The 19031-nt window shown below is 40.2% G+C and overlaps 1 protein-coding gene and 1 pseudogene across 5 annotated transcripts in view; both read left to right on the top strand.

Annotated features, from left to right (window-relative positions):
- Positions 1 to 14553, top strand: part of IL1R1 (interleukin 1 receptor type 1) — a 72324-nt gene extending 57771 nt beyond the window's left edge. For all 5 annotated transcript variants that reach the window (XM_055328694.1, XM_055328696.1, XM_055328695.1 and 2 more), the window contains 6 exons: positions 324 to 389; positions 5399 to 5516; positions 6270 to 6421; positions 9247 to 9390; positions 10303 to 10470; positions 11241 to 14553. In XM_055328694.1, the coding sequence (XP_055184669.1) occupies positions 324 to 389; positions 5399 to 5516; positions 6270 to 6421; positions 9247 to 9390; positions 10303 to 10470; positions 11241 to 11656 (1064 nt within the window). In that variant the 3' untranslated portion in view covers positions 11657 to 14553. The remainder of the gene's footprint in view (positions 1 to 323; positions 390 to 5398; positions 5517 to 6269; positions 6422 to 9246; positions 9391 to 10302; positions 10471 to 11240) is intronic.
- Positions 2320 to 5401, top strand: LOC129511739 (small ubiquitin-related modifier 1-like; annotated as a pseudogene).
- Positions 14554 to 19031: the final 4478 nt, after the last annotated feature.

The raw sequence follows: 19031 nt of genomic DNA, 5'->3' as shown, positions 1-19031 counted from the left end.
TTCCACAGCTATTTGTTTTTCCTGATTTGCTTTAAGAGAGGCACTTGTTTCTGGAATCATGGTGAGGTGTGTGTTTGTAGCACCATATTCAACAGGTTCAGCAGAGCCCACCAGGCTGGGTAGCATGTATTTGTGGTTTTGCTGTCGCCTATATTGGTCTCCTTCCTTCACAACTCTTACCTTCTGCCTCCTACTGTCTATGCCTTGGGGACTTGTGGGAATATCTGGCCAGATGCCATGTGGTATATTTTGCTAACAGTTGTCACCAGTCGAGATTCTGATCTGTAACAGACTAAGAAGCCCTGCGGATGTTTGTCTTTCAGAAGAACACAAGCCTGTGAGGCCTATAATTGTGAGTCCAGCTAATGAGACAGTGGAAGCAAGTTTGGGTAAGTGGGTACCAGTCAGGATACGCTGAAATCATTATTTTGAAGTCATGATTAAGATAAACTCTACGTTTACTTCACATAACCGAAACCGTTTACCAAATAGATCTATAATTAGTGGGCAAGTGGCACAGATTATATCTTAAAATTTTTCTTTGGATTTCCTGCCTCTCATGGCAGAAATCTAGCCATGTCTGATTTGTCCACCCTCACTTTCCTGTGGGTCCTTATAAAAGCACCAGCCAAAGGCTAAGTTCAACAGAACTAGAAATGAAAAATCTAATTTTTCTGAGTGGCACAGGATGGATTTCTTTCTTTAAAAAAAAAAGATTTTATATATTTATTCATGAGAGACACACATAGAGAGGCAGAGATATAGGCAGACAGAGAAATAGGCTCCCTGCAGGGAGCCTGATGTGGGACTCGATCCCAGAACCCTGGGATCATAGCCTGAGCCAAAGGCAGATACTCAACCACTGAGCCACCCATGCATCCCCAGAATGGATTTCTTAAGACCAGAGTTAGGCTTTTAGACGGAAGTGTACAATAACAGACCAAAAAGGAAAAGTATTTTTCTGGAATGACCATCAAGTCAGTGAATTTTTTTATTTCAGGAACAAAGGCACAATCTTAGAAGCATCCAGACCTACACTATATAATGCAATAGCCAATAGCTGTATGTGGCTATGTACATGTAAATTTAAGTTGAGTAAATTAATTAGTTCAATTAAAAATTAGTTCTTCAGTCACATTAGCCATATTTCAAGGGCTTAATAGCCATATGTGGCCAGTGAGTTCTGTATTAGCACAAATATAGAACATTTCTGCCTCCACTGAAAATTATATTAAAGACCATTGATCCAAACATAAAAACAGATTTTCCTATTGGAGGACCAAAAGCCAGGCTGGAATACAAAGTTCTCTTCTGTAAAAGTACCTGCATGAAGACCTTGAATGATTGTACAGAGATTAGAAGGTAGAAGTTTGTGACGAGTGGATTCTGTACTTGGCCAAGTTGTTATTCCTGGTGGAAGGGAATATAAAGACATTCGTAGATATAAACAAAGATGTGAAAACTCACAATTAAATATAGACCAGTAGAATCTAGAGTAGTGTTCCTCAACCCTTTTCTTCCTCATTAATGCTCCCCTGTAGAGCCTAACAAGGCACTTACCTCCTCCAATCCTCTTCCCTTCCTCCTTCCTCAGTCGTAATGCCCAGATAGACAACAGATATCTGTTGATGTATCGTGGCACTTGGCAGGGCCACAAACCTTTGCAAGATCTAGGATTTTCTTGCCCTTTCCCCAAGAACCACTTTTTGCCCTGTTGACTGTAGCTTCTATTAAGAATTCATGTTCTAGAGGTACACAGTTTGGAGCTCTCAAGTTCAGGGGGCAGTGATCTCTAAATCTAAAAAAATAGCTTCATATAAGAAAACAAATATTTCAATATATCATGTTGGTGAGATGCACACATCACCCTGTCATATGATTCTCCTGAAGGGTTTCAAACAGGCATTTGCTAAGATTCAATGCCAATTACCAATAAAATAACTTAGAACAATAGGAGCTGGGGGATACTTCCTTAAGTTAATAAAGAGCATTGATTGAAACCAATAGTCACTAGCATTCTTAATGATAAACCACTATAGTGTTAGACCTTCTACAGGCATAGACCCTCTTGCCAAAGCCAAGGCAAGACAAAAATGCCCAAATAACCAACATTACTTAACATATTCTAGAAGCACCCACTTGATACAGTCATACATGAAAGAACCAAGGCAGGCCTACTGTAAAGGAGAAAAGGACTTTATTATTATTTGCAGATCACATAATGTATGTATTACCCTCAAGAGCATTACGGGGGAGAAGTTAGGGTTAGTATATTATTAATGGGCCAGATACAAAATTAATATTCTAGGTGTAGTGGAAGTCTCTCCGGCTGTGGTGGCGTGCTGTGGGGAAGAGATGGATTTGTAAATCTCCGAGCGAGGTCCTGCCTCCCCGAGGCCACTGCTGTGTGGATGAGACTCTGGGTGAAGCCATCATCACCATGTCTGACCAGGAGGCAGAACCTTCAAATGGGGATTTAAGGGATAAGAAGGAAAGAGCATGCATTAAACTCAGAGTCATCGGACATGATGGCAGTGAGATTCACTTTGAAGTGAGGATGGCAGACGACACATCTCCAGAAACTCAAAGAACCATCCTGTCAAAGACTGGATGTTCCAGTGAATTCACTCAGGTTTCTCTTTGAAGGTCAGAGGATTGCTGAGAATCACAGTCCAAGGGAGTTGGGAGCGGAGGAAGATGTGATGGAAGTTTGTCAGGAACAAATGGGGTCATCCCATGAGTTTAGATATTGTTTTTATCTTTTCTTCTTTGCCCTTGGTCCTTTTTTTTATTTTTTAAAAATAGTTCTTTTGTCATGTGCTATTCAAGATACAATTAAAGGCTGGCGCCTCACCTCCTTAAAACATCTGGTGATTTGAATTCCGATGTCCATCAGTCATTAGAATTTGTTTTCATGGTGCTGAGTGTTGGTGATGAAACCTCAATACCCTTCCTGTTGCCCGCTCCTTTTTACAAATTATGTGTGTGCACAGAGGGGCCGCCTTTTCCAGGACTATGTGTCTTTAAGCTTGTGGTAAATAAGACCCACCAGTGCTAGTGCTCATCGTGGCTTCCTAACTGGCCCTGACGGCAATCTGACACCTGACCGCTTCCCTCCTGAATTTATGGCTCTCGGTGGGAGATGGAAGTTCCTCAGAGAACCGACCTGTGGAAAATGGCCTTTGCTTGACTTAAAGCTGCTTTTAAAACCTGAGGGTCTGGCCCCAAAGAAAAGGAATATCAGATTGGAGTCGAGGTGGCAGAAAGATGGTGAGAATAGGGACTGACTCCAGTGATGGCTTCACTGAAGAGAAAACATTAAGATTAAAGAAAAATCTTCTCAGAAGATCTCTGAAAACTCCTGATTTTCATAAGCAGTTAATAAAGTTATTCATGCAGAAGTATATGCAACAGAACACTGCTCTTTTTTATTTTATTTGTACTTTTTTTTCATCTGGGGATATGGGTTTTAAAGGTACATTGTCTATGCCAACTTCATTAAAATAAACAAAATATTTGTAACAGCAAGCAAATGAGTAAAATTAATTACCATTCTAAAATGGTAAACTTGTTCGGCAGTAACCAGCTAGAAAACATAATGGGGAAAGAGCTCCTATTTGCAACATGTCATAGAGATGTCTATAACATTTCTTAGCAAAATCTTTCAAAAATATATAAAATTTATAGAGGAGAAACCCCCTCCCCAAATTCTGACGTATATCTCAGGAAAATTGAGATTTAAATCATATATATTGATGAGGAGTGGGAGTTATGTTGTTTCCAATGGGGAGAAAATTGGTTCTTAGTGGAAAAAAACCTAAAGCAATATACTGTTTGTCTGTGGTATTAAAAATTCATGGGGGAGGGAGGCAATTAGGATAAAAATGTCTTAAAAGTCTCCAAGGGGAACAATAATGAATACAATCTTGATCAACACTAATTTAAGGACAACTGTAATAGAAGTGTATGTTTTTTCTTATAGGGAAAACTGGAAATTGTAAAGACAGAGACTCTTAAAATTATAGTTCTGATGGAATTCCAATAAAAATATGAATGGGCTCAAAAGTTGGCGAGAGATTCTAAAAATCACCCAGAGGATTAAAATGATGAGATTATTAAAACAATATTTGGAAGAAGAGCTCTAAGTAATACTAACATTTACCCTAAAGCTGAAATAATTAAGATTTTAGTACAATTGGAATCAGTATATACATTCAGATCAACCAAGAAAGTCCCAAATAAATAATTTATTTTCTGATAAAAGTGGCATTACAAATTGTTACTCAGTAAGTGGTTCTGAAAGGATCAATCAGCTATTTGGATAAAAACATTAAGTTAAATCTCTCCCTCACACCATACCCATTTATATTCTAGACAGAGTAAAGAACTAAAACAATCAAAACAATAAAACAAAGGGGAACATTTTATATATATATCAGTGAAACATACATGGGTATTTTTCTGATTTGGTGGTAGAGCTTTAGAAAAAATTGTGAAAACAGATGAAACAGAAATTTGAATAAAAAAATAAAAATATCTACACCAAAGAATTTCCCTAAACAAAAATGAAAATGAAAGCAATGAACTCTAAGTGGTATTTGGAATAGTTTTCATGCATGATAAAGAGTTAATATCCTCAATGAATAAAGAGCTACCACACGGCAGTGAAGTTAAATGAGAATCAACTAAATAATAGACAGTGGGTATAATAAGCAATTTGTAAAGGCAAATGAATACCAAACTTAAAAAAGACACGTTCACTGTGATTTCAAGAAATGCAGATGAAAATTTAAATGGAAGTTTTCCTTCTCTTTTTAGGCAATGACAAAAATAATTGGAATCTGGAGATTTTGGGGGTAGAAGACAATCACATACACTACTGGACAAAGTGTGGGCATGTACAGCCTCATTTGGCTTTTTAAATATGTATCTCACTCAATTCTACTTCCAGATTCAAAGTAGTACTTCAGGATATGTATAGTATTGATGTACAAGAATGGTCATTAGAATATTAATCCTAATAATGAAAAAATTAGAAACAAATTATGTTTAGCATTAGGAAAATTGTTAATCATAGTATATCTGTATTATGGAATACTAAGCAGCCATGAAATGGCCTATTTTGGAAGGCTGGTCAAGTAAGCTAGAATTCCCAATATACAATATTTACAAATAGTAGACAACACTTCATTTAAAAAATTGCATGTGTACACAGAGAAGATAGGGAATGAGATACATGAGGTTGCTAATCATGGTTTTCTCCAAGTGGTGGGTTTAAGGGCAATTTGTTTTCTTTGTACTTTTCTATAATTTAAAATTTTTATTCAATAGCCACTTATTAATCTAGGTAGATCAGCTAAAAATCAATTGCTATGATTAAAAATACATTGCCTCACAGGATCCAAGCTACAATTGGTGTGCAACGTCAGTGGCCACTTTAGTGACTTTGTCTACTGGACCTGGAATGGGTCATCAATTGATATAGAGGACTCAGTGCTGGAGGAGGATTATATACCGTAAGTATGCTAAAAGCCACTCACACTACAGAGGTATTTTGGTATTAAATTTCATGTCATGAAATTTATACAACCTTGATGGTTTAATTGAATAGCAAAAGTTAGTTGATTGTCCCTTGATCCTTTACTGCCCATATTGAGTTTTGCTGAGCTAAACAGGATTTATAAGTTCTTAAACACTTAAGGTAAAAATACATGACATTGTGGTGTAAATTCCGGACCACTTGGAAGGCTTTCTGTTGAATTCAGATAGATATGTTACAACATCCCAATGAAGCAACTTTCCTGAATTACCCTTCATGTTATTCTGTTTTTTAAGCAGTTTAGGAAAGACTCATTAAGTGGGACGGAGAATCTGGCACTCCACCTCTCAAGTCTCTAATGGCTTTCTGTTTCCTCTCTAGGGATCAACTCCTGACTCCTTAGCATTCTCCTTGGTCATCTGCTCCAGTCTCCTCTTGTTTCATGTATTCTCTGTGCCCCATGACAACCAGAATGCCCATCCATCTTTTTTCTTCTCGGAGGCTGGTAGTTTTATTTTGATCTCTGCTACTGGGCCTTTTACTGACAGTGATCTTTGGGCTATGAAATCTCAGATCAGGGTAGCTAACAGCCTGATTATTATCCCCGTGCATAGGGCTGGTGATAATTTCTGCCATAATTCATGTGCTGGATAAAGAGATGAACCATGTATATGTGTCTCAGTTGTAGTTTTACTTAAATAACTTTATTTATTCTCTCTCTTTTGAACAGAGTGGAAAATCCTTCAAAAAAAAGAAAGAGTACAATCATCACCATGCTTAATATTTTAGAAGTGGAAAGTAGATTTTATCAATATCCCTTTACCTGTGTAGCGAAGAATACAGATGGTATAAGTACAGCATATATCCAATTAATACATCCAGGTAAACAACAGAATATTTGAAATGTATTTATGGTTCACTGTTGCAATGACCGTTAGGTATATAGTGTTTTCTTTGCCTGGAACACTCTTGAATTCCTCTTAACCTGGCAAACTTCTATTCTTTCACTTGTCAGCTGGACTGTTTCTTCTGCTAGGAAGCTTTCTGTCCTCTTGCCTGCCCTTAACAAACTGTCTGACCACACAGATGAGATTATTGCCTCTGTTATATACTTTCAGAGAACCCTATGTCCCTGTCACAATATTTGTCATACTTAGTTTTCTTTACTTGACTTAAATTCTGTGATGGTGCTGACCATTTATTTTACCAATCATCCTATTTCCAGAGCTAGTAGTGACTTAAATCTGCTATATCATAGGTATTTAATGAATATTTTTTGGTAAATGACAGTATAATGGATGTACAGGAGACGCCTAAATATCTACATTCCAGAGGGGATGTCAGAAGTTATTGGTTTTCTTCAAGTATATAATCAGACACAATATTGAAAATATTTGTTAAATAATGTGATTACTTGTAATTGAATTAAATATAGGGTACTTATGAATGTGTACATGGAAGAAAATTTTAAAACCTAGAGACAAACTATGAGAATTAGTAAACAAATTTAGCAAGATCACTAGTCTCTCTACATGTAAACATATATATATGTATACAGTGTTTCTATGTATGTCTATAAAGTACCAACAATAAATAGAAATTAAATTTAAAAGATTACATTTACAGTAGTATCAAAAATTGTCAAATACTTAGGAAGAAATCTAGCATAGGCTCTTCAAGACCTCCATGATACAAACTAAAAAAAGATTACCGAAATAAATTAGAGAAGAGTTAAATAGGTGGAAGGATATACAATGTTTATAGATTGAATAACTCCATATTATAAAGATGTCAGTTCTCCCCAAATGAATGTGTAAATTCAAAAAAATTCCAATGAATTTCAACAGTATTTGTGCAAGTGGGGGTATGTGTTTGTGTGGGTGCATTGTTGTAGGCAGGTTTATTCTAAAAGTATCTGGAAATGTAAATGGATGAGGCACCTGTGTGGCTCAGTCAGTTAGGCATCTGCCTTTGGCTTAGGTCATGATCTCAGGTTCCTGGGCTGGAGCCTTGTAGGGCTTTCTGCTCAGCGGGGAGCCTGCTTCTCCCTCTCTATCTGCTGCTCCTCCTGCTTGTGTTGTCTTTCTCTCTCTGTCAAATAAATAAATAAAATCTTAAAAAAAGAAAGGGATAAGGATAATCAAGGTAGTCTTGAATAAAAACAATAAATCTGGAAGATTTACACTACAGATATCATGATCTTGTGTGAAACTGCCATAATCAAGACTATAAAGGTGAACTATCCATTGGGCCAATTGGATATTGGTTTGGAAAATGGCATATATCTTCATTTCCATTTCATACCCAGATAATCTGCAGATGGATCAAAGACCCAGATTGGGAAATTAAAATAATAGAGCTTTTAGATTCTCTCTTCTGGGTGCCTACATGGCCTCTGACATTTAGAAGGCACTTTTTCTTTTTTTCTTCTCTACACCATACCCCCTTACCTCTCCTTCACCTTGCTTCTCTGCCCCTCCTCCACTGCAATCATTGGATGAATGATTAGGGAGTGAAGGTAGGAGAATGTGGAAGAGTGAAACATTCTGTACGGCATCTCTAAACACCTTCTTTCCTTTTCCCTAGACTTCAGCTTCCACCACCTGACTCTTCTGCTTCCAGAAACTTTTGTAGGCTTTTTTTTTCTTTTGTAGGCTTTTGAGTGAGTTTGACTTGCTGTATTCTGAAGTGCTCTATCCTATAGTCTTTGGCATTTTTTTCTGTTTATTGTATATAGTGGACCCTTGAACAACATGAGGGTTAGAAGAACCATCACCCCACTCCCAGTCAAAAATTCGAGTATAACTTGAGTCCCCCCAAACTTTGCTATGGATAGCCTACTGTTGACCAGAGCATTACTGATAACATAAACAATTAACACATATTTTGTATATTATGTGTATTATATACTGTGCTCTTAAAGTAAGCTAGAAAAAAGAAAATGTTATTAAGAAAATCATAAGGAGGGACACCTGGGTGGCTCAGCGGTTGAGCATCTGCCTTTGGCTCAGGTTATGATCCTAGGATTGTGGGATCAAGTCTTGCATCGGGCTCCCTGCGGGGAGCCTGTTTCTCACTCTGCCTATGTCTCTGCCTCTTTCTCTGTGTCTCTCACGAATAAATAAATAATTAAAAAAAAAAAAAAAGAAAATCAGGGATCCCTGGGTGGCGCAGCGGTTTGGCGCCTGCCTTTGGCCCAGGGCGTGATCCTGGAGACCCAGGATCGAATCCCACATCGGGCTCCCAGTGCATGGAGCCTACTTCTCCCTCTGCCTGTGTCTCTGCCTCTCTCTCTCTCTCTGTGACTATCATAAATAAATAAAAATTAAAAAAATAAATAAAAAATAAAAAAAGAAAATCATAAGGAAGAGAAAATTCATTTATAGTAACTGTTATAAAAAGAAACTACATATAAATGGACCCATGCAGCTCAAACCTATATTGTTCAAGGGTCAACTGTGTTATAATATTTAGGTGGAAATTTAATACAGTGCACTTCATTCAGTTTTATATGGTATCAATTCTAGATGGTTCTGTGTATTACCATGCTTTATTAAGTGATGATAATGAATAGGTTAATACTATCTGGGATTTGAGATTGCAGACCAATACCAAATAGTTTCTCTGGGATAATAATATTTAATTTGGTATGCCCCAATTTTTAATTCTTTTGGTTCTAATATATTTTTTCCTCTTTTCCGCTATAGTGCCTGATTTCAAGAAGCACATGATTGGTGTATTTGTCATGTTAACAGTAGTGATTACATGCTCTGTTTTCATCTACAAAATCTTCAAGGTTGACATTGTCCTTTGGTACAGGGATTGTTGCTATGAGTTTCTCCCCAAAAAAGGTACAATGTTGTATTCTATGCAATAATTCCTTGTTGGAAAGAGGGGATAGTTAAGGGATGTAGAAGATAACTGAGGGTTTATACTTAAATTTTAAAATGAAATATGGCATACAAGAATAGTAGTTATTTTTGTATGTAATTGGAGTTTGGGGACTGAATAGACTGCCTAGCATTGTTTTCCAAGTTGCTGCTTTAGTGTTCATAAGGGTGGGATAAACAGGCATTTACAGTGTCTGTTTACAAATCCAGTGTGCCTTATTGAGGGCCTGCTCCATGCTGGTTAGGACATGGATGACCCCATGATCTGCTTTCAGAGGAAAGAAATGACTATTTTCATGCATCAGGGAAACTCTCCCTTTCTCTTTTGTTTCAACTTTGCAAAAAAAAAAAATTAATACTACAATTATAAATAAAAGAAAGAATGGATAGACTGCAGGGCTGAGACACCGGGGGAGAAGATAAGACCAGGGAGTGAGAGGTAGTTCCCAGAGCAAGAGGTAAAGAATCTCTGCACAGTGGCTGTCTGCCTTTGGCTCCCAGGTCGTGATCCTGGGGTCCTGAGATCAAGTCCCGCAACAGGCTCCACAGAGGAAGCCTGATTCTCCCTCTGTATATGTCTCTGCCTCTCTCTTTGTGTTTCTCATGAATAAAAAAATAAAATCTTAAAAAAAAAAGAACCTCTGCACATGAGGTGGCCATTCAGTAATATAAGAATACCTTCACAGTAAAACGTAATAAATAGAAGCTTGTAGGAGAGTAACATTTTAAAAAGTTACTGTATTTTTGGTATTGCTGCTTCATTCATACTCACACACAAAAATTAATAATTCATCCTGAAATGCATGTTTGGGATACTGACTTTACCAAATCTCTTCTTTTTTGGGCCTAAATATTTTATGTTTTCACCTCTAGCTTCAGATGGAAAGACCTATGATGCATACATACTATACCCAAAGACCCTTGGGGAAGGGTCCACCTCTAACTCAGATATTTTTGTGTTTAAAGTCTTGCCTGAGGTCTTGGAAGAACAGTGTGGATATAAGCTGTTCATTTATGGAAGGGATGCCTATGTTGGGGAAGGTATGTGTGTCATGGAAAAAAGTAAAAGTCTTTGTTGTGAAAATAATTGCTAAAGTTAGGTTTCACCTTTCTAGAAGAACTTTGATGTAGTATTCAGACGTGGCAGTGTTAAGAACCCCCTCTGTGGGGCGTGATGAAGATTTTCACATCTATTAAATGCAAAGTACTTACTTTTACTCGTATTTTGTTGGTGCAAGAATTAACTAAGTTTTATTTTGTTTTGGAAAACTTCACAACTAGTTAGATCCAATAGTAACGACTTTCTCTCTTTACAACTGGAGAGCAAGAGAGTGGAATGGGAGTGGAAGAGAACAAATGGTTTAATGTTTTAAAATTTCCACCTGAAGTATTCTGAGTCCTAAATGAGATATTCAACTCATGTAGGTCAGGTTTTGAGCTGGTCTATACAATTGGAAATTTTTTCATCTTAATTCAGATGAGATAAAAGAAGGGGCACCTGGGTGGCTCAGTCAGTTAAGTGTCTGCCTTGTGCCCAGGTCATGATCTTGGGGTGTTGGGTTGGAGCTCCAAGTCAGGCTTCCTGCTCAGCGGGGAATCTGCTCCCTCTGCCCCTACCCCTGCTCGCGTTCATGTGTTCGCTCTCTCTCTCTCTCTCTCTCTCTCTCATAAATCTTTAAAAAAAGATGAGAAAAAAGTTCATTAGAACACAAAAAGGATGGGATGGGAAGAACCTTGTGGGGTTTTGGTTTGGGAGAAAATGATTGTTAATTGAAATTTTACTTACTCTTACTCTGCTTTGTCTTTTTCAGACATTGTTGAGGTAGCTAATGAAAACATAAGGAAAAGCAGAAGACTGATCATCATTTTGGTCCCAGAAACATCAGCATTGGGCTGCCTGGGGAATTCTTCTGAAGAGCAGATAGCAATGTACAATGCTTTTGTTCAGGATGGAATTAAAGTTGTCCTGCTTGAACTGGAGAAAATCCAAGACTATGAGAAAATGCCAGAAACCATTAAATTCATTAAGCAGAAACATGGGGCCATCCGCTGGTCAGGGGACTTTAGCGAGGGATTGCAATCTGCAAAGACAAGGTTCTGGAAGAACGTCAGGTACCACATGCCGGTCCAGCGGCAGCCACCTTCATCCAAACAACAGTTTGTGTCCTTGGCCACCAGGCCAGACTCGAAGACGCTGCAGAGGGAGGTGCAGGTGCCTCTCGGGTAGCAGGGAGAAGCTTGGCCAAGAGTTCCTTGGGTGACTCGTGTCTTCTAGCACTGCAGGCTGGGCTGTGCCCCCATTGACTGTACAGTCATAAAATGCCACCTGTAGTGGTGCTTACCCCTGAGATCACCTGAAATCGGATTGTTAAGGGAGCAGGATGTGGTGACAGTAGAGGTCAGCACAATTCAGAACCAAGGGCTTGGAAGTCCTTTCAGAAGGCAACAGATGCCTTGTCTGAATGCTTGAACTGCCTGTCGGGAACAGGCGCCAGGACAGAAAATGAGAGGAATGAACGGGCAGGAAATATTTAGCATCTATAAACGGTTTTATGAAGTTGTCTATAGTCCACAGATGGGGCCGTGGCGCAGTCCGAGGATGGCACGGCCCCTGGCACCCCAGTGGCTCCCCTCGGGGGTGCTGCCTGCAAAGTGAGACTGGTTATTTCACAGAGGAAGGTAGAGAAGTATTCTTGGAGAACTTTCCATCGGCTTTGCACTTTCCATATGCATCGACAGCCAGCTATCAGTTTCCAGAGACCGAATTTCATTTTACAGACCTTTAAAATTCCCATTTCAGGGGCAAAAGGGATTCGTCAGGATTACATGTGTTTGAAATAACCTCAGCTTTCTGCTGGAGAGAGGGAATTTCAAAAGCAGGAGTAGCAGAGGCTTGATCCACCTCGGCCCGCCTTCCCCCTGCAGTGATCATCCCGTTCTACCCTCCTCTTCTGCATTCCACTTGACTCATGGCTTCTTCTGAAGCACAATTTCCAAGTCACTTCCTCCTTCCTCTCTGTCACACACCTGGCCCATGGATTAGCCGCCCTTCAAAAAGTGCTGCTCTAAGCGCCTCCTGCCTGGGCAGGGCTCCTCCTGGTTGAGGAGCGAAAGCCCGAGATGCCCCACTTACATGTCACCACCACTGCCCCACACCCCCAGTGTGTGTGCACAGCTGTCCCCTCACTGCCCGTGCTGGGAATCCCCAGGCCAGCTCTGTGCACCTTCATCCTGCCCCCAGTGCTCCTACGCCACTGCTTCTCCTTCCTGTCTCCTCTGACCAGAACGCCTTCTCGAATTTTCTCCAGCCGACCAGAGCTCTATGAAATTCAAAATTTACTCCAACTCTTGTTTCTCCAAGAGCTCTCCCCAAGAAACTGCCCTAAGGTACCTGCTCTCTCCTCTTAGTCTGGTAGCACTTGGTCTGCTGGTGGCCACTCAGGAGAAGGCTGCTCTGCTTCCAGCCAGAAGCCTTGCTCTCCACGCGGAGGCCGTGGGTGTGTCCCTTGGTCTGGGTGCCTTTGCAAGGAGTGTGCCCACCTGACAGAGATTTGGGTAGGGCTTTCTTGTTGAAAAATGTTCACAGATTGTCATTCTTTAAGTTTTGCAATCATCGTAATTTGATAAAGTAAGTGACTTTTTTTTTTTTTTTTTTTTTTAAATTCTATTCTTCGTGAGGTCGGAGCAGGGCTTAGAACTGAGTTGCTGACTTCTGGTGTGGTGACTTCAACATTCTACTTCAGGTCAATCCATGTCCCCTTCAGCCCTACCCCCAGTGCTTTTGTCAGAAGAAATGATTGTTTCCTAGGATGGTGGCTGAGTCTAGGAAGGCTCTCACTTAAGAAAGCAAATTCTAAACTTTAGTGTGTTGGAATTTACGAAAAGTATATTGTTTTTATGAAAAACGTCTCTGCTTTCATATCTTCTTTCCCTGAAAGGTAGATATTTCTTAGGGAATTACAAATGAAACCAAATTGGTTTTTTTGGTATAAGAAATTTTTTTTTTAAAAAAAACTTGATGATAGTCCTTAGAGAAACCCTGGAAAGAAACCCCTTGCTGCGGGCCACGTGCCCCATTTTAAATGGCAACGAACATGGGCAGGCCCTGTGTTCTTTATATTTTTAATGATTAATGTTATGAATGAACAGACTTCTACAGTATATTTTTTTCTCCCCAAAATGATTGGAGCTACATAAAAACAGTTGAATTCTCTGCCTCTTCTCTTACCACCTGCTTTTTCCTGGATCAGATTGAGTAATGGCTCTGTTTTGGAACTGCTGTTTAAAAAAAAAAAGTGCCTTATTTTTATTTGGCAGCACACACGGGGCTGGGGCGGGGGTGGGGGGGCTGTGATACCCCCCAAAGGCCTATCAGATGCTCAAAACATATGTTGCTGACGATTTTTAGTCTGTCATCTGTAAAATACACTTGCATGTGTAGGCCAAGAAAGCCAATTCTGAAACTTAGAATTAGCAGCAAAGTTGGCCAGAAAGTAAGGAGTGGGGAAAACATTCGAGAATTACTGGTGGCATTGCACTTGGAATTTAGGGAGGGACAAGAGTCAAGGGATGGGTCCTGGACCAGGAGGAGCCCCAACCGGAAAGTGCATGTCCTGGTGTCACTCCCGTTTCCCAGGGGAGGATTCCAGAGGAAGGAGCTACACTCCTGGTTCTCTGGGAACTTCCTTTGTTTTATTGTTTTCCCTGAAAACCTCCTTTAAGCCCTTCCTTTCAGGCCTTCCCCATTAATTAGATTTCACCACATTATCTGATGGTGATTTTTTTTTTTTTTTTCGGTCAGCCTAAGTGTTTGAAGGGAAGTTTGCCACAAAGCATTTCACTCCCAGTTCTTAAAGCTGGCTTAGCAGAATTTGTATTTTCCTTCTTCCACCTCTCTTTGTGTATTTGTGAGGAGAGAAAAGGTATTGAGCCATTTTTTTCCCAGTGGTATTTTTGATAAATTATATTTTTACTGATTCATGATGAAGAATTTTAGAAACTTGTTTGTATACTTCTGAGCAGATAGCAAGTATTTTTGTATAGTAAAACACCAGATTCATGTACAGCATGTATCACTGATCAATGGACTGAACTTAGTTTTCCAATAAAACTGGCAAAACCTGGTATTGAGTATTCTCATTAAAATCTGTTTCTGGGACTCCTGGATGGCTCAGCGGTTTAGCGCCGCCTTCAGCCCAGGGTGTGATCCTGGAGACCCGGGATTGAGTCCCAGGTCGGGCTCCCTGCATGGAGCCTGCTTCTCCCTGTGCCTGTGTGTCTGCCTCTCTCTCTCCTTCCCGCCCCCATGTCTCTCATGAATAAATGAATAAAAAAATCTCAAAAAAAAAATCTGTTTCTGCCTGGGGGTACCTGGCAGTGGTTCAGGCTCAGTGGTTGAGCATCTACCTTTGGCTCAGGCAGTGATCCCAAGTCCTGGGATCGAGTCCTGGATTGGGCTCCCCGAGGGGAGCCTGCTTCTTCCTCTGCCTATGTCTCTGCCTCTCTCTCTGTGTCTCTCATGAATCAATAAATCAATAAAATCTTTAAAAAAATCTGTTTCTGCATCACTGCCCTGGGCTTACCAGGCCACACTCCCAGCTCTGATGTAGGTGAGGACCCCTTCTGCCTGGGGAATTCAGAGGCCATTGGCCAACCAATGAGCCCTGAATCCCATCTGTAGCCTCAACTATGCTCTACTTGTTTGCTTGCTTTTAAAATGTGAGGGTTTATTATTATTGTGATTAACCCTTTACCAGATAAGGGCAACATTTGTATGAACTTTTTTACATTTTAGAAAAGGTTTCCATGAATTTTCTCCTTTGACCCAGGAGGTGAATGAAATTAGCAGACTGTGGCGTCCACAGTGCTCACCAACTCCAGTGGTGAGGGAGGCCTGCCCGGCCAGCGCTGCTCTGTTCTGACCTCCCTCCGAGCTATTCCCACAAGCAGGTGGCTTTGGCAGCACCCAGAGGGCACACCAGATGAGGTAGGCCCGCCGGGAGCCTGAGGGCCCACTCTAGATCCTGCCTCCTACTTGGTGTGCAAACTGGGACGAACTATTTGAGCTCCAGTTCCCTCACCTATAAAATGGGCCTACTATCTAATTTGTAGAGCTGTGTAAGAATTAGAAAGATGGGGTACATTCCGACAGGCATGGTGCCCAGCATACAGCGGGCCCTCCAGAACGGGAGCTTGGTTGTAGCAATTCTGTGAATAAGCTTGGTCATTCTGCAAATAGAATGGTAAGGGAAGAGTGATAATAAACCAGAAGTGCGAAAGACACGGAGGGGGGAAGTAAGGCAATTGGAAAAATACAGTGTCAATGCCCAGATGAAGCTGTGTGACAGGGGGGCCAGGAGCCCTGTGTCCCCGAGGGCCAGGGACTGATGTTCATTCACACTGACCCTCTGTTGGCGGGGGACTTGAAGGGATACCTAGCTCCTTTTCTTTATTTTTTTTTTTTTTAGATTTTATTTATTCACGAGAGAGAGAGAGAGAGAGAGAGAGAGAGAGAGGCAGAGACATAGGCAGAGGGAGAAGCAGGCTCCTCCCAGGGAGCCTAATGCAAGACTCCATCCTGGGACCCCAGGATCATGCCCTGAGCCACCCAGCTGTCCCAAGGGATGTCTAGTTTCTAAAGAAAGGGATTTAACAGGTTCCTGATGGGATTTTCAATAAAAATGAAAAAAAATGCAAGAACCCCTGAAAATTTCAGGATCAGCTATCCAGAAAACTTGCTTATACAGAATTTGTCGCTGGAAAAATTCAAAGAGCCTTTCAACATACTTTGGTTATTTTTATCACTTTATATATATATGTGATATAAATATAAATATATACATATGTATATATTCTGTATATATATATATTAGCAAACAAAGTCAGTGCTAACAACCATTTTAAAAAACCATTTAAAAGTGTTTTTTTTTTTCTTTTTTCGTCAGGAGGATTTTTATACTCTTTACGAAATAGCTTCCTCGAAATGGGGGTTTATTTTGTTTTTTTATTTGTTTGTTTTTTGGTCTTTGGAAATGTTTCTCAGTCAGGATGCTATCTGGTGGGAAAAATCCTGAGTATAAATTCCTGTACTGTCACAGTTTTTTTTTTTTTTTTTTATTTAAATTTTTTTTTTTTAATTTTTATTTATTTATGATAGTCACAGAGAGAGGGAGAGAGGCAGAGACATAGGCAGAGGGAGAAGCAGGCTCCATGCACTGGGAGCCCGATGTGGGATTCGATCCCGGGTCTCCAGGATCGTGCCCTGGGCCAAAGGCAGGCACCAAACCGCTGCGCCACCCAGGGATCCCTTTTTTTTTTTTTTTTTAAATTTTTTTACTGTCACAGTTTTTAAGCTAGAGCAAAGCACCTGGCTGTTTCCTATCTCCATTTTCTCATCTATGAAATAAGACTTACTGTGTTTCAAAGTTTTTATGTGCAGAAAGCCTCTGCCCAGTATCTGAGAGAGAATCTCAGAATATATATTTTAAAAATCTTGCCTTAAAAAATAAAAAATAAATAAAATTGCCTTTTGATCAGATAAAACCAAGAAATTCATTTATCCAAAATGTATCTTTTTCAGATTCTGGGGCTTTGGGCATGGAGGGAGAGGAAGGCATATCATATTTTTTTTTCCTTTAAGATTTTATTTATTTTATTTTATTTGTTTATTTGCATGCTTACCAGCAGGGGGGTGCGGGTCAGAGGGAGGGGGAGAAGCAGACTCCCCACTGAGCAGGGAGGAAGGCAAATCATCTTGGAGTGAACTTCTAGAAATGATAATAGTTTTTGTTTACTCCAATTTTAGCAAGTCAGAATCTGCTTGTTATTTTTAATGTACATTGACCCTGGAATAACACAGGTTTGAACTGTGCGGGGTTCCAGGATCAACTGTAGCAGGTTTCTCAGATATTAATCGAGGGACTTTTAAATATAAGTACCATAGAGTTATAAAATCAGATTGTCAGAAGAAAATCTTTTCACTTTTGAGGCTAGAATCTGTGAGTGCGGTGAGTAGGGCTTCATGTGAAAGCCACAGAGAGGTAGCGGGTGGTGAGAGAATGTTCCGGAGTTGGAATGGTGCAGTTTGTTCCTTTTTTGCCAAGATAAGTTGCACAAATGGATCACAACAGGAGCCAAAATTCACAAAATAGCAAAAATAGACTACACATAAACAATGTACATGGGAGACAGATGAGAGGGACCTCTTTTTGATGTACCAACATTTATTTTACACCCAAAAGATGAGTGTGTGTGTGTGCGCGCACATGCACATATTAGTTTCAGGGAGAGGAAGAATTACAGGAAACAGGACGTTATCTAAAGTGAGTATTAACCTTTCAAAACAAAAACATGCTCATCCTAACATATTGCTCAGGTTTTGGCTGATTAAAGTGCAGAGACCCTGTGCGTTCACCTTATTTCTGCAGCCCAAACATTAACACAGCAGTCAGGAAAATTTGCAGCTATGAGACCAGTTGAGCCTGTACCACTGAGTCTAGCCCCACAGGATGCTGTTGACGTCTCTAGGCCTGTGCTGGGAGTTGGGAGATTAGTTTACCCAGAGTGAAAGTCCACAAAGCTTGTTTGCCTCAGAACCGTTGACTGGGAGTGATCCCAAGTGTCACTTCGTTCACCCTTCTGGATCTGGGATGGGCTGCACTGACCCCATTCCACAGGGTTCCCTGGTTTTCCTTTCACTAAATATATTCTGAGAGTGAGACTCCTGGGATTTCTTTGGGGCCAGGCCAGGGCGGGGGTGGAGCATTGCATGTGTAACAGCTCCCGTGGGAACCCACTTCCACTTTCACCCTGTGGTCAGTCCCGCCAGGCTGTGGCTCCTTTTTCTCTCCTCAGCCATCTTACATCACTGGTCCTGCTTAACCTGACAGTCTCCTGCTTCTCGTCGCCTTCAGGGCTGTGCCCAGTGGCCGTCTGTTTGAACACAATTGTTAGAGAACATCCCATAATCCTGCCTTCCTCGAATTTCTTGTTTCCTAAATCTGGACCCCATGTCCTCCCTCAAATTCCCAAACATGGGGGAAATATGTTTGCTTTCAAGTTTACTTTTGGATTGTTGTAAAAGTGCTAATTATGTGCCTCATGCCATACTAAACAAAAAATCTCAAAGTCAGAAAACACTTAAATCTAGCCACAGAGAACAGAGTGAAGAGAGAGTACTGCAGGGAATGAACTCATGCTGTAGAAGGTCTTAAATCCCTGAGTAAAATACCTACTCTTTATCATTCAGAGTTGGTATAGGGGAGCTATCTGAGATTTGGGATGGGAGGACATGAGGCATAAAGTAAGTTGGCTGGGAGACATGACGATGCAGGGCATTTAGGGAGTAAAAGTTTAGGGAGGCTGTCAGCAAGTGGGGACAGTTAATCCCTCTGAGAGTTGATGGTATGAGAACCATTTTTTTAAATGAATTAAAAAAATCTTTTTGTGTTATGGAAACAATATTGGTTTGAGAGAATGCAGAAATTTCTAAAAAGTACAAGTAAGAAAAAAGTCATTCGTAACTGTACAACTTAAAAATAATTACTAATTACTTTTTTAAAAAAGTGTTTATTTGAGAGAGAAAAAGAATAAGCAGGGGGAGG

This window comes from Nyctereutes procyonoides, unplaced genomic scaffold, assembly GCF_905146905.1.
Source record: "Nyctereutes procyonoides isolate TBG_1078 unplaced genomic scaffold, NYPRO_anot_genome, whole genome shotgun sequence".
Classification (NCBI taxonomy): domain Eukaryota; kingdom Metazoa; phylum Chordata; class Mammalia; order Carnivora; family Canidae; genus Nyctereutes; species Nyctereutes procyonoides.
The sequence above is the reverse complement of the archived record's forward strand: the minus strand, read 5'-3'. Positions and strand labels throughout refer to the sequence as shown.